General features: G+C 41.5%; 1 protein-coding gene across 7 annotated transcripts in view; it reads left to right on the top strand.

Annotated features, from left to right (window-relative positions):
* Positions 1-14,325, top strand: part of RASGRP3 (RAS guanyl releasing protein 3) — an 86,782-nt gene extending 72,457 nt beyond the window's left edge. For 4 of the 7 annotated variants that reach the window (XM_074011974.1, XM_065527192.2, XM_074011977.1 and 1 more), the window contains exons 10-14: positions 100-247; positions 6,028-6,064; positions 8,055-8,180; positions 8,516-8,874; positions 12,491-14,325. In XM_074011974.1, the coding sequence (XP_073868075.1) occupies positions 100-247; positions 6,028-6,064; positions 8,055-8,180; positions 8,516-8,874; positions 12,491-12,499 (679 nt within the window). In that variant the 3' untranslated portion in view covers positions 12,500-14,325. Of the gene's footprint in view, positions 1-99; positions 248-6,027; positions 6,065-8,054; positions 8,181-8,515; positions 8,875-12,471 lie in introns of all 7 variants that reach the window. The other 3 variants (XM_065527193.2, XM_074011975.1, XM_015433800.4) reach the window with 1 other exon arrangement.
* The last annotated feature ends 1,052 nt before the right edge of the window (positions 14,326-15,377 follow it).

Below are 15,377 nucleotides of genomic sequence, written 5' to 3'. Positions count from 1 at the left end.
TTTTGGCCACAAAGGTTTGGGAGGTGGGTGATTAAAGTGTGGCAACTACGTAGCAACCTGATATTCAAAGATCCCTCCCTTCTTGGATTCTCTTAACAGGGACGGCCTAATTAGTAAAGATGAAATGATGGCTTACTTCCTGAGAGCGAAATCCCAACTACACTGTAAAATGGGACCAGGATTTATCCATAATTTTCAGGAGATGACCTATCTCAAACCAACCTTCTGCGAACACTGTGCAGGATTCGTAAGTCTGTTTTTCGTTGTTTTCTTACATAAGTAGTTATTTGCGCGGCATTCTGAAAGGGTAGGAAAATGATACACCAAATAAAGTTCGCTGTCTGCTTTGAATCAGAAGTAAAACGTGATGCCTCCCTGAAATTAAAGATTAAACACCAAAGGCAAGGTTTCGTTATTTTCTAGGAATGCAGGGCCAGCAAAAACAGGGAAGGTTGGCTGTTAACTCAAGAGAGTGGGTTTGTTTATTAATCCCTGCCAGGGAAAAATGTCAGCCCAATGAGCCCTGGCATTATCACTAATATTCATAAGTGGTTGCAATTAAGAGGTGCATTTATCTTAGCGAGTTCCTTCCAGTTTTCATTTCATGTGTTATTAGTGACCAGAAATCCATCATGGCATGGTTCAATAATTCACAACTCAAAAAGAAGAAAAAATCTTTTTGGAGAGAAGCTGGTTATAATAAAAAATAACATTTACTGAATGCTTGATGGTAACAAAGTACTTCCATAGACATTATGGTAACTAATCCTCATAGCAAGCCCTTGAAGTGGGTATTTTACTTTCATCATCTTGCTTATGAAGATAGAGAGGTTCAGAGAGGATAACCCAGGTTTCTGAGGATTGCACAGCTAATCATTACCGGAGCTTGGACTCCGACACAGGTGTACTGACTGTCAGCCCTGTGCTTCACCTACACCACTGCAACAAATGAAGACTGTACGCTTCCTTCCCCCACTTTTGATAATTCTTTGGGAAGTGAAGTCAGTTTTTGATCCTGGCCTTAACAGAAACTCTTGGGCCCTGAATGTCTTCCAGTTGATGTCCAAGTTAAATACAATGGAAAATGCGGTATTCCAGGTGAGGGAGGCCCAGCACCCAGATGAGTATGACAATCACCCCTTTTTCTTTCTTTTCTTTTTTTTAATTTTTATTTTTTGAGATGGAGTCTTGCTCTGTCGCCCAGGCTGGAGTGCAGTGGCACAATCTTGGCCCACTGCAAACTCCGCCTCCTGGGTTCATGCTATTCTCCTGCCTCAGCCTCCTGAGTAGCTGGGACTACAGGCGCCCACCACCATACCCAGCTAATTTTTTGTGTTTTTAGTAGAGACGGGGTTTCACCATGTTAGCCAGGATGGTCTCCATCTCCTGACCTTGTGATCCGCCTGCCTTGGCCTCCCAAAGTGCTGGGATTACAGGAGTGAGCAACCACGCCCGGTGACAGTCACCCCTTTTTCTAGATGCCAGAGCTCAGTCGTCAGCTTTATTTGGCAGCCATGTCCTCCTGTTGACTTGTTCACCTATATTGAATTTGTTGCCAATATTATACACTACCAGAAATTACATTTTTCCCATCCCAGGCTCAAAGAACTGGCTTTGGGGGGCCAAATGTAGGAGTCTGTGTTCAAGCACACACTCCTCTGAGAATGGGTAAATAAGAGGCAGCCATTACCTCAAAGATGGTCCCAGGTGGTCATAGCAGCTGATGTGACACAGGGCAAAGCCAGTCTAACTAGTTCTCTTTATTCACTGCAGAGAAGGTGAAGTTCTTCTTTAGTATCTCCACTAGGATTGCGTGACCAGACCATTTTATCATAAAACAAATGGTTGGCCAGGCGCATTGGCTCACGCATGTAATCCCAGCACTTTGAAAGGCCAAGGCAGAGGATCACCTGAGGTCTGAAGTTTGAGACCAACCTGGCCAACATGGGGAAAACCCATCTCTACCAGAAATACAAAAATTAGCAGGGCATGGTGGCAGGTGCCTGTAATCCTAGCTACTCAGGAGGCTGAAGCAGGAGAATCACTTGAACCTGGGAGGCGGAGGTTGCAGTGAGCCAAGATCGTGCTACTGCACTCCAGCCTAGGCAACAGAGCAAGACTCAGTCTCAAAACAAAACAAAACAAAATGATCTCCTTTTTCATGTTTCTCTAGTTTCTCTATTCTGATGGAAATCTCTGGAAGTACTTAGACCTGAAAGTTCTGATGTGGGATGGGGCCGTGTGTAACACACTCCTACACAGTGGGACCCAGTGAACAAAAGATCAGGCTGCTGGGCCATGGCATGGCTCAGCCAAAAGTCAGGATGATGCATCTGTCTTTTGGTGGGCGGTGAGAGTCAGAAGGCCCTTATCAAATCTCAAGGTCCCGGGTGCTTTGGCATGGACCTGTAGTCCCAGGTGCTCGGGAGGTTGAGGCAGGGGGATAGCTTGAGCCCAAAAGTTTGACTCCAGCCTGGACAATATAAACAGACCCCCACCGCTGCCATCTCTAAATATAATAATAATAATAATAATAAAAACTCGGAAAGGCGTGGTGGCTCACGCCTATAATCCCAGCACTTTGGGAGGCTGAGGCGGGTAGATCATGAGATCAGGAGATGGAGACCATCCTGGCTAACACAATGAAACTCCATCTCTACTAAAAATATAAAAAATTAGGCAGGTATGGTGGCGGGTGCTTGTAGTCCCAGCTACTCAGGAGACTGAGGCAGGAGAATGACATGAACCCGGGAGGTGGAGCTTGCAGTGAGCCGAGATCGCGCCACTGCACTTCAGCCTGGGCAACAGAGTAAGACTCCATCTCAAAAAACAAACAAACAAACTCCAAGGTCTTATCTCTGCTCTCGAGTCCTTCTGTCCTGTTCCTCCCTTTTACAGAGGCCCTGGTTCTGTGGGAGCAGCAAGGTAGACTTTCTTGGAAGTTCCACACCTGTCCCCCTGACTCATTGGAGCAGAGATGCTGGTGCTGCATTCTTGACGCAGTTGTGATGAAGTAGAAAGCTCTGGACTTGGAGTCTGGAACCCTGGGTTAAATTTCTGTTTTGCCCTTGCTAACTCTATGTCTTTGACCAAGTCATTCACATCTTTGGGTCTATTTCTATCTGTAAAAGGGAGTTAATACTTACCCACCATGTTGTTGCATGATAAAATACTATTAGACATGTTGCACGTCACATGGCTTGGAGTACACATTTTTTATGTATTCCTTGATACTTTGAGAGTTTAATTGAAATTAACTCATTTAAAATTTTTACAGCTGTTTTTGTTTTTAAAATATATTTAATTTTATTGATACGATTTGATTTGATCTTCACTGACACTCATGTTAAAAAGCCCATTGGTTTTCAAAGGAATTTAACTATAGCTCTATAGATGTGTCATTGAAAGGAATTGTGGGAGAATGGTTCCAGTGCCAGAACCATCTGCTTTTAAAATAAATTCCATTTTAAGGTTAAGGAAGACAAACAGACTTGCTCTGCAGAAGATTTATTTTAGAATTGGAATCCCAGAACTGAAAGAGTGTTAGTAATTCCCTTATTTTGTAGATGAAGAAACTGAGGTCTGGAGAAGTTAAGTGACTTCCCCCAAGGTCATTAGCAGCAAAACCATGAGTCACACCCAGGTCTCCTGACTCTCAGTCCAGTGCTCCTTACACCACAATTACTCCAAATATGACAGCAGCCGGTGGTCTCAAATCCAAGGACTGTGGGAAATACTCCCGCATACCCATCCACATGAGTTCATCCTCTCCTGTTCTTGGCAGGCACACTGGCCCAGTGCCTCTTCCTAGCTACTGTTTGTTCCTGGCTATTAAGTAAGCATGAGCAAACCTACCTCCTCACCCCCACCCCCAGCACTCTTGCTTGACTGTATGTTTTTCAGCAGTTCCTGCAGCAATGCAATAATGTAACATATCTGGATATTAGGATGTCTCTTCTTAAATCTTATCCTTTCTTGTCCCACCTCAGTGCCTTTGCTCACACACAGAGTATGCAGGAGCAATGGCTTCCTGTCTTTCCCTCAAGTGACACATTCTTCTCTCCCTTACTAGCTATGAGACCTTGCCAACGGACTTTACCTCTCTGCAGGTCAGTCTCCTTGTCTGTAAAAATGAGAAAAATATTATTACCTATACCATACGGACATCATGAGCAATTAAACAAGCTAATATGTATAAAGAGCCTAAAACTGTGCCTCTCACATAGCAAGAGTTCAAGAAATGTTAGCTATCATCATTATGATTGCTATTATCATTACCAAGGGCTCTGGAGAAAGAATTTCCAGGTTGTGGAAGATTGGAAATTATCTAACTTCCTGGATCATCACATTTACCTTTTATAAAAGAGAAGCAAACTAGATTATCGTAAAGATCAAGCTGTGATGATCCTGGCCACCACTGCCCTTTTCTGGATCATGCCCCTCTGTCTTCCAGCCATCCTTGCTTCTACTTAGTTGTCAAATAATCCTTCCTGTCCCCAAGACAAAATATTGCTCTGTCCTAGGAGATATTTGCATTTTATTTATTTATTATTATTTTTTTCTTTGAGATAGAATCTCTCTCTGTCGCCAGGCTGGAGTGCAGTGGATATTGGCTCACTGCAACCTCTACCTCCCAGGTTCAAGCGATTTTCCTGCCTCAGTCTCCTGAGTAGCTGGGACTACAGGCATGCACCACCATGCCCAGCTAATTTTTGTATTTTTAGTAGAGATGGGGTTTCACTATGTTGGTGAGGATGGTCTTGATCTCTTGACCTCGTGATCCACCTGCCTCGGCCTCCCAAAGTGCTGGGATTACAGGCATGAGCCACCACACCTGACCGACATTTGCATTTTAATATGTATTCTGAAGGACCAAATAGCTGTTAAGGCTCAAAGGAATTTTAGTTTTCTACTTGCGGAAGTTCCTTGTCAAGAAGTAAGGAGTTTTCCTGTAATCTTGAGTCACTTCACATTGTGACTTACTCTTCTGGAAGAGCGGGCCATGCTGCCCACATGTGGGGGCATTGTTCGCTTATAATACACTATGAGCATTGTGAACGGCACCCCCATCAGTCCCAGTGGGCCCTGCTTTTTTCGACATTATTTTATTAAGTAGATAATAGCCATCTAACCCAAACACGAAAAAGTTAGCAATAGTTCTTCTCCTCCAACTTGAGCTAAGCCCATTTAATTACCCATACTGTACACCTCTGGCGAATCTGTCACCCCGTGCAAGAGCTGTGGGGAGGCACAGAAGGGCATGGCAAGGCCCTCTTCTTTATGGTGTTTAGGAGTCTGTCTAGAGAGCGAAGACACCACCACCAGAATGTTGCCTCTGAACCCCCCCACCGGGCAAACGCTCCCTCGTAGAACTGTGGGCCCTCACATCTCGCCTCAGGGATTTGTCACTTCCTACTCGTTAACCACAAGGAAGTCACAGACTCCTTGGTTGGTAGAATCTGAGCTTTTTCGACATCTCCTACAGCCCTGGCACAGGCCAACCATAGAGCAAATGCGGAGAATGAAGACATGAATAACTAAGATCATTTCCTCTTCTGTATTTTTCCACGGGACAAATACTACTCAGAAAATAACCTAGGAAAATCCAAATGCTTTCATGTGAGGCGCGCTTCTTCCATTGCTTCATTTCCTGTAGTGGGTACCTAGAGCAGCTAGTGTCATTAAAAAGAGGGAGCCAGGGGCTCCCAAAGACCAGTGGCCATCTCCTCTGTACGTTTTGCTGAGAGTGCATCAGGCCAAAGTCTGGTGCATCAAACTTTAGTAGTTTCCCATCCTGGCTCCCAGTTGGCTCCAAGAAAGAAAAGGGAAATGAAACTCATGTTATCACCATAGCTGGAAGGGGCCCAGAGAGGGTTCTTCTATCTGGCAGGAAGGGTGTTAAGAGTGGCTACATCCTGTTTGTGCCTGGCTAGTCATGAAGCTTCCCAGGACTTCCCTCTCAGTGGCCTTGTTTTCCTTCCAGATCTATCCTCAGATTCCCTGACATTCCTTTGTCTTTTGTTACAGCTCTGGGGCATAATCAAGCAAGGATACAAATGCAAAGGTAAATCAATGTTATTTTGTTAAAATTTTTAAAATGTGACATTTTGGTTAAGAATCAAATTTGGTTAAACTACAAAAGCTCTTGACATTATTCAGAATTTCAGTCTTTTGGGTCAACGGCAACTGAGAATGATTGCCTCTGAGGAGGAGTTCCTGGAGTTTTGGAGAGCTAAAATTGGAATTTTATAGCTTGTTAGAAACCACTCTTATCAACACACATAAATCTAGTTCTTTTGAATCAGAGGCATCCAGTTAAGGTGGGAATTCTGAGTGGGACAAGCCTAGCTAAAATACTGTATATAAGAAATTTTCCTTCAAAGAAAAACATTACTTACTATTTCTATAATCCATAGGCACTTCTTCCCACTCACACTTAGCTATTCTTTTCTCTACTAAATCACATAGACGGTAACAGAAAACAAGGAGAAAACTTAAAATGTATTTTTGTCCTTTTCAGTGAATGCATTCCTCTATATTTCCCATTTAATTAAGTTTATAAACAATTGAATAAAATATATTTGACGAATGCTATATGCATGTATATTAAGCATTTAGGAATGTGTTGCTACTTGTACATATATGATCAAGTACACATTATTGTTATTTAAGAAGTTGCTGGACACTATGCGTACAGTTATATGGTTCTTTTAAGAATCTTACAATGCTTTTGAAAAATATAATAAAACTTCAAAAAGAAACATCTTAATCACAGAATACCTTCGGATGAATGTTGTTCCCCTAGCATGCCTTTTTTCTCCAGTTATTTTCCAGTATTTGCTCCTCATTTTGCATGAACAAAAAACTTCCCAAATCTCAATGGAAGCCACTGTTTAATGCTCAGAAGTACCTTCCCATTAGTGCTTCTCTATCACTTGCCTTGGTCTAACTTAGATTTTTACTTTCGAGCAGCAAAGATACTGCAAGAACTTATTGCCCAGCAGTGAGTCATTCGTTTTATTCTGGTTTCTATCCTCATACCCTAAAATACACACACACACACGCAATTTTATAAAGATGAAAATATATTATACCTTTGGATTATCTCTTGTATTTTCTTACTGGCATATAAAGTGAAGAAAAAACTAATTAAAATAAATTGAACACGTCATTAAGACTTTTTGGAAACAAGATCACTTAGGGGAAAATGGGTATTGGAAATAGTTAGAAAGGTCCTCTTTGACGGTAGGAGAGAAATGATGATCTCTATTCAGTGATTCTCTGTGAAGTGTAGGACCCTCACCATAGGAAATAATTGAGACCCACCATCTGAAGTGGCCACATTTTTCTACCCCAAGTAGTAATTAACATTCTATTACCTTATCTAAAACATCCTAATGGGCAATTTCACAGACTCTACTGCATACCATTTCAAAGCATAAGCAAATACAGAACATATTTACTGAGCATCTGCCCATCTTGTATTCTGTTTCTATACAAAGGAAGGAAGCAGAAGATGTAATCACTGGCCCTGAAAGGTTTTGGAAAATGAAGAAGAGTAAAAAAGTCCAGACAAGTGCTGAATGGAGGAACTCCTCACAATAAATGATCAGAGGCAGCAGTTGGCCTGGGAGAGGCTAGAAGCTGAGGCTTCTTGCCCTCATCCTGCCTTAGGCTCTCTTTGTGGGGATTCCATCTAAGCCTGGGAAAGACTCTCAACGCCATTTGATTTGCATTTAGTTTTGGGCAAAGGCAACTGACCTCTCAGGCTGGACTCTATTTGCTCCCTAGGCACAATTGCTCATTAGGTCCTCAATTGCATAGAGAATCAAGCTGAGCAAATGTAAGAGAACTTTCGGAACCTCAGGAAGGCAAGTGTGGACCAATGGCCCCTTTCCAGATGCTAGACACACCCCATGGGCCTGAGCTCAACTCTGAAATTCAACACAGAAACTGGGGTTGGGGAGGGGAGGGCTGAAAAATCAAGTGCCACCCTGGAAACTCAGTCAATATCAGACACACTAATCATCTGCGACACCCTTGGAATTTTTCAGACTGTGGAGCCAATTGTCACAAACAGTGCAAAGACCTCCTGGTTCTGGCCTGCAGGAGATTTGCCCGGGCGCCCTCCTTGAGCAGTGGTCATGGGTCACTGCCTGGAAGCCCCTCGCTGCCCCCAGGTAATGCCCTCTGCCTTCTTTGCTGCCATGGTCTCTCTCTGCTTGCCTCCTCACACTTGGACCTCATTTAGGTTCTGGGTCTAAACCCAGTCAGTCTCTCTAAATGCTAAGGCCTTCTTTAGGGTGAGCAGCAGTGGCTAAACCCTTGAATCATCCTTGCTTCTCTCTGCTTTCCAGTCTCAGGAACATGTAGCTTGCCTACAGCTAATTGAGTTCTGTTCCTCGTCGGTTCCTCTAGGACCTTGCATGCCAGACTCGTGCTGTTTGCACTATCCTTGATGCTTTGCTATCAAGCAGTCAGATGTCAAATAATCACCATCCTCTTTCACTTCCAGCACAGGATGAGGTGTTTGAGTTCCCTGGAGTCACTGCTGGACACAGGGATTTAGACAGCAGAGCCATCACACTGGTTACAGGCTCTTCTCGCAAGATCTCCGTGAGGCTACAGAGGGCCACCACCAGCCAGGCCACCCAGACTGAACCTGTCTGGTCAGAGGCTGGCTGGGGGGACTCAGGGTCCCACACCTTCCCTAAAATGAAATCCAAGTTCCATGACAAAGCAGCAAAGGACAAAGGCTTTGCCAAATGGGAAAATGAGAAGCCCAGGGTGCATGCTGGTGTGGATGTTGTAGACCGGGGCACGGAGTTCGAACCTGACCAGGATGAAGGAGAAGAGACCAGACAGGATGGTGAGGTAAGTGCTAGGTCAACCCACAAAGAAAACCAGAAGAAGGAGGCTGAAAGTGCTGAGATGAGCGTGACAGAGGGTCTGGGGGGCAGCCTGGTAGTTCTGAAAGCAGAATGGTTGGGAATGAAGACATGTATCACTTTTAGTCTTGCCACTGGATAGCTATGTGGCCCTGGACATATGTTTCTTCTTTCTGGATCTCAGTTTCATGATGTAAAAAATTGAACCAGATCAAGTTCTGAAACCTAGTGAAGGCTGTCATGTGTGCGTACTGAAATGATGCCCCAGAAGCCCCTGACTATATATCCAAGATACCAGTACACAATACAGATCAGCTTGGTTTTCCAAGCTAGAACCAGGGCCAGAGTCAAGAAAGGCAGTGGAAGCAAAAGCCTTTTAGATAAAGGAGAATTGGAAACTTTTGACTCTACTCAAAAGAAGCTTTTGACAGCATCATGGAAAAGGGGGTGGTAAGAATCAGAGATACATGGCCCTTGAGGATCTCTAAACCAGGCTCTGCCTCTGCATGAGCAAAATCATGCAAAGCAAAGTAGGATGCAGATGGAATTTGTTAGAGTATGCTGACATAGAAATTGATTCAAGATGGAGTTAGATAAATTTATTAGTTAACAGTCTATAGTGTATTAAGAGAAAGGATTTGAGAAAATTGGCATCATATTCCTAACGTTTAAAGCAATGTCATGGAGGACAGCCAATGCCGCCCTGTCGAATCGTTCTCATAAACAGAATATTGGGTTAGGCAGAGATCCTACTGGATCAAGCCAGTGCTCTTTAGTCTTATGGGTGGTCCTCCACATTCCACTCTTCAGGAGACCTAAACACACCTCTCCATACATCTCTCCATGATGAGAAAAACTCCAATGACCTTTAACCAGAAATCCCCCTAGTTCCTTCCTGATTGAAGGCAGTGCATAAGGAGGCCACCCATTATCTCTGGTCATACAAGGTTTATTGTAAGTTTCTGCTGAAACACTTTTTTTGTTTTGTATAACATCCACTTTTAAAAACAGCTTTGAGATGTAATTCACATGCCATGAAACTGACCCGTTCAAAAGTATACAATTCAGTATACTTTCAGTATGCTTTTAGCATACTCACAAAGTTGTGCAACCATCACTACAATCTAATTTTAGAATATTTTCATTATTCCAAAAAGAAATCCTACACCCATGAGTAGTCACTCTCCCCCACCTCACCCCAGCCCTAGGCAGCCAACTAATTTATTTTCTGTCTCTATAGATTTGCAACACCCACTTTATTTTTAACATTTCCCCCACTGATCATCTTGGCAATTGTATCAGTCCTATCCCCCCACTTCTTTTACTGGCCTAGCACAGTTCAAGCTGGGAATATAAACGGGAATAAGAGAAAGATCATGATTTGGTGCCAACAGCTCTTAACCTGACGTCTATTTAATGACTTCAGGGGGTTCATGACAGCACTTTATACTTTATATAAAATTATACATGAACATATGCTCACTTCTGGGAAGAGGAGTCCATGCATTAAACAGATTCTCATGCGGGTATGTGATCCAAAAAAGCAAAGAATCATTGTGCAAGAAGATTTTCTGGATTCCCTGTCTAGTCACCCCGTACACCAACTCAGCCTGCAGAGGCTATTTCCATGGGTGCTGTAGCTGCCCCTGGAATCTCAGAAAAAGAACTTCTCTAGGTTGATGGCAGGATGCCTACCAGAGTGCTCAGGATGGCACCCACCTCATGGGCATCTCTGAATTCAGAGGAGAACCTGCTTTTGTTAAACAAATAGTGAAATTGGCCATGAGCTCACTACTATTGGCCTCTCACAGTTCGAGTTACTTAAACTGTGCTTCTGAGTTAGGAGAAGTTCACAGCCTGTTGGGTGTAAGACAATCACATAGGTAAGATTTCCTGATCATTAATCTCTATAAGAAAATATAAACAAGTATCTGGGCTTTTAAAAAAATTTAAATTTGTTTTCTGGAAACTGAACTTTTATATTCAAATACTCTCTTATCCTTTCTGTGTTCTTATCTCTCTCTTTTTTTTGACAGAGTCTCACTCTTTCACCCAGGCTAGAGTGCAGTGGCGCAATCTCGCCCCACTAGTTTTTGTTTTTTCAGTAGAGACAGGATTTCACCACGTTGGCCAGGCTGGTCTTGAACTCCTGACCTCAGATATTCTACCTGCCTCGTCCTTCCAAAGTGCTGGGATTACAGATGTGAGCCATTGCGCCCGGCCATGTTTTTCTCTCTTAAAGCACAGGGATGATTCACTGACCCCAAGTATTTAATTTCATCTGTGCTAATTAATGAAGGAAGTATGCTCTTGCATGAAATGCATATGTATGGTATATAGTCTCAGTCCCATAGAAATCAGTAACAAATGAGATGTTTGCCCTGTTTAGGGAATAAGCAAGAAGGAAAAAAAAAAATGACAAAATTATACCCAGGGGTTGAATATGTAGACAAAGGAGTTTTTAAATTTAAGATTTTTTTTTTTTTTTTTTCCTGCCAGGCGAGACCAATAAATGGCATTAGGAGCACTGACCTACACATTTATTATTTAGTATCAGATGATGTTTGTGAGTCCTGTAGTTAAAAACTGTAGAACGCAGAAAAGGTACTTGTGTTTGTAATCCGTGTATTTCCTCCAACAGAGTTCTAGGATTTATACTCATTTTAAAATATAAGGGTATGAACATTTTCTGTGGCAGTGTACCTCATCTCACCAGTGACCACAGAGCCCCTGCATGTCAGAACAGGTCAAGATTACTCTCTTGGCAGTAAGAATACATGCATTTCCTTTAAACTTCTTTTATTTTCCTTTATCTTCTACTAAATTAAATTTAGTCAACAAATATTTATCATAAAAGCGTTGGGAAATGCTGACTAAATAAAATGGAATATGTTTGTGAATATATGTCATATACATATATAGTCATACATATGTACATATACATATGTAGATTGATAGGTTTTCTCAGTGCCCTTATGCACTAATTTACACTGTGGATTTCTAAAAGGGAAACCTTTTAACAAGAATCATTTTGAGGAACTAATGATTTGTGGTATACCCTTTAAGGTCAACATCCTAGTTGGACTCCATATAGGAGTCTTCAAGAGTTCATGTGCTGGGTGAACTACGTGATCTCTCTCTCTCTCTTTTTTTTTTTTTTCTGAGACAAGCTCTCACTGTCCCTTAGACAGGACTGCAGTGGTGCAGTCATAGCTCACCACAGCCTCGAACTCCTGGGCTCAAGCGATCCTCCCATCTCAGCCTCCTAAGTAGCTGGGCCAGCAGGCATATGCCACCACACCCAGCTGGTTTTTATTTATTTTTTGTAGAGACGGGGTCTTGCTATATTTACCAGGCTGGTCTTGAACTCCTGGTCTCAAGTGATCCTCCCACCTTAGCCTCCCAAAGTGCTGGGATTATAGGTGTGAGCCACTGCACCCGGCTACCTATGTGATCTCCTAATTCCCACTAAATCCTGAGACTATGAGGTACTGATCATTTCAGATATTCCCTCAAATTCATCTGAAAAACTGCTCTCTAGGAACATTCTTACTTTGTTACATGAGATCCAACCATGCAATAGGTTCCAATTTGTGTTTCAGGATGGCTGACTTCAGGCTGCGGAAACTGAAGGCAATAATGTGGGCTTTCGGAAGGGCAAGATGAGACACTCTGAAGAAAGCTGTGACTCTCAGGAAGTTATCTGGAAAGATACCTGGATGTTCACTGCCTTGGGACACTGTGGGATCTCCATGTTTGGACTATGGGACAGAGAATTGACCCTAACTATGAACTATTTATTTCCTGCTCCCCTATCCCTAGTTAAGTGCCACAAAGACTGTGTTATGTAGTCAGTACTTTTTTCATGTATCTTTCTCTAGAGCCATTTATATACGGGTGAAACGAAAGCTTTTTTGCATGTACTTGATACTCATTCTGTAAACTCAAGACTTCGCTTTTTTTGTGAGAATATCCTTTCAATACTTTTATAAACTTTTGTGTGTGCTGTGGCGGGGAACAGTTAACAAGGAGATGATTTAGAGGATTTTTTTTTTTTTTTTTTTTTGGTGTGCCTTTTGGATGGGACCAGGACTTAACATTTTCCTGAGGACAAGGAAGCTCTTCAGACACTGGAATGCAGTGATTCTTCTAATGATGGTCAACTGCAAGAGAAGCTATTTACATTGTTCCTACCATACAGTTGCTATGATATGTAACAAGTCACACATGTATATATCACACAAGTCTTACCAATTCTGCATCACTAGGAAGCTATGGCATGGTCGTGAAAACTCTCCTAATACTTATAATAGCCATGGAGGAAAATTATGCTTGTCCCTTCTGACTGGGTTAAGCCATCTTTCTTAAGATTCCTGAAGTAGAAATAGCAATTAAGAAATAAATTCAAGTTTTGAAGGTTAACATTTAGCAGAAAAACAAACCATTGAATCAGCTACTAGGTGATATGCAAAACAACCATCAATTTTTTAAAACTCAAGAATTTCATGAAAAAACAAACAAACAAAAAAAACTTTCGGTTGTAAAAGAAAACCCTTGTTCTCTTCCTAAGAAACGGCCTTCCACAATTAAAGAATATTCATAGAAAGAAAATAATCACAAACCATATTTGATTAACATTTCATTTAAGCTTTTAAAATATCAATCTTTTAAGTAGCTCCCATTTACCCAAAATAACTAGTTATGGTTCTATTTCTTCCATGATTAGAGGAGAGAGAGCTTGATTCAAGATACTGAAAAATAGAGATGGGACTGAGCCTGTGAATGACAGGAATGATCTGTTACCAGGTGACTAGTCGGAAACTACCCCACAGAGGTGCACTGGTCTGCATTTGGGGGCTAAAGTGTATATATTCCATTTAAAATGGAATTTGTTTGTATTTGGGGCAGTCTTCAGTAAAGCCTTTCTCCTTTCTTTTCTCCACTGAGGACAGTTCTGCTCAGCAAAATTGTTGAGTACCTGTTCCAGCCAGGTCCCATGCTATATGCACGAAGTTAAGAAAAACTTGGTCTTGGCCCTTGAGAGCTGACAGCCCATGGGCATTAAGGCAAAGTGGTTCCAGTGATTTAAAATATGGTTCCAAATATGCTAAAACCAACTTGTGCCAACCAGATTTACAGATTGGAAATACTGCAGATGAAGTGAAGTTATCAGTTGAGGGAGCTGTGATTAAGCTGGATAATAAGAGAACATGCCACCTGTAAGCACTCAGAAGGCAGTCATCCCTAGATGTTGGTTTCATGTATATTACACTATCTACTACTACCCATAAATGCAATAATATGCATGTTAACAACATTAAAAACAGAAAACAGCAATCTAAGTACAGGAAAGCTTTTTTGTGTGTTTAAAAAAATGGAAGAAAATTCAGGAAGAAACGTGGTTAATAAACATTGTACTGTTCTTTTGCTTCTCAAAGGAATTATTCACTTGCCACTTTGGTTATTTTTGAGTTTTCATACATAGGAAGTTTTATATTGTCAGCCTTCCTATGACAAACATATTAAATGTAACGAGTAAAAAATAAAAAAGAACAAATAACTATGTATATACATATATAAATTACATATGTGCCTGTATATTGTGTGTGTATATACACAGTAAGTCCTCATTTGTCCATAGATTCTTAGAAACTGCTACTTTAACAACTTGAAGTTGGTCTTGAAACAACTATAACAAGACCAACTTTTTTTCTCATCAACGTTGTAATGAAAGGAAATTGAATGAAATCACCTTGTGGAGGACCAGTTTGAACACTTCATTTGACTTAAAGTTGCTGTTCCCAAGAACCTACAGACCATGTTAAGTGAGGACTTACTGTATACACGCACACGCGCGCACACACACACACACACACCCCTACCTATTAATACTTTGCTGAAGAATAATTTAAGTCTATGACAAAACTGCCTTATAATTTTGATTATATCATTTACTGACAACCAATGACTCTGATGTTTCCAATCTATCAATTTCCCATAATCAGCAAAATAAACAAAATAGGCAAATCCATGATGGGGCAAAAAGAACAATCACAATTGACTCCTCCAGACCTTAATTTTGTAGGTTTGATGATCACTGTCACCCAGAAAATTGAAAGAAAAAACAAAAGCAAACTCTTAACAATGAAAATGAGGTATGAGGGCAGGATTTATTAAATGTTTTAATTGCATCTTCATTGGAGCATCTACGAATTGACTGATGCTTTCTCAGATCTGCCTAAACCAGAGAAGCCATGATTGGTTATTTGAACCCTTATGTTGAGTGGATATCCTCTGAAGCAATAACGTCCCCAGATTTTCATGGTAAGTCTGTACAATGGACAGAGGAGTTTGCAATTTAAAAATGAAGAAGGCAGGACTTCTACAGAAGAGCATGTCAAACTGTTATTGATAGTAGGAAGCTTAATTATTCCTAAAATAAATATCTTAATTTTGCCAAAATATATAAAGCTCTAGAATGACTGAGGA

This window comes from Macaca fascicularis, chromosome 13, assembly GCF_037993035.2.
Source record: "Macaca fascicularis isolate 582-1 chromosome 13, T2T-MFA8v1.1".
In the NCBI taxonomy this organism is placed as follows: Eukaryota; Metazoa; Chordata; class Mammalia; order Primates; family Cercopithecidae; genus Macaca; species Macaca fascicularis.
Note: the sequence above shows the minus strand (reverse complement) of the source record. Positions and strands in the feature narration are given on the sequence as shown.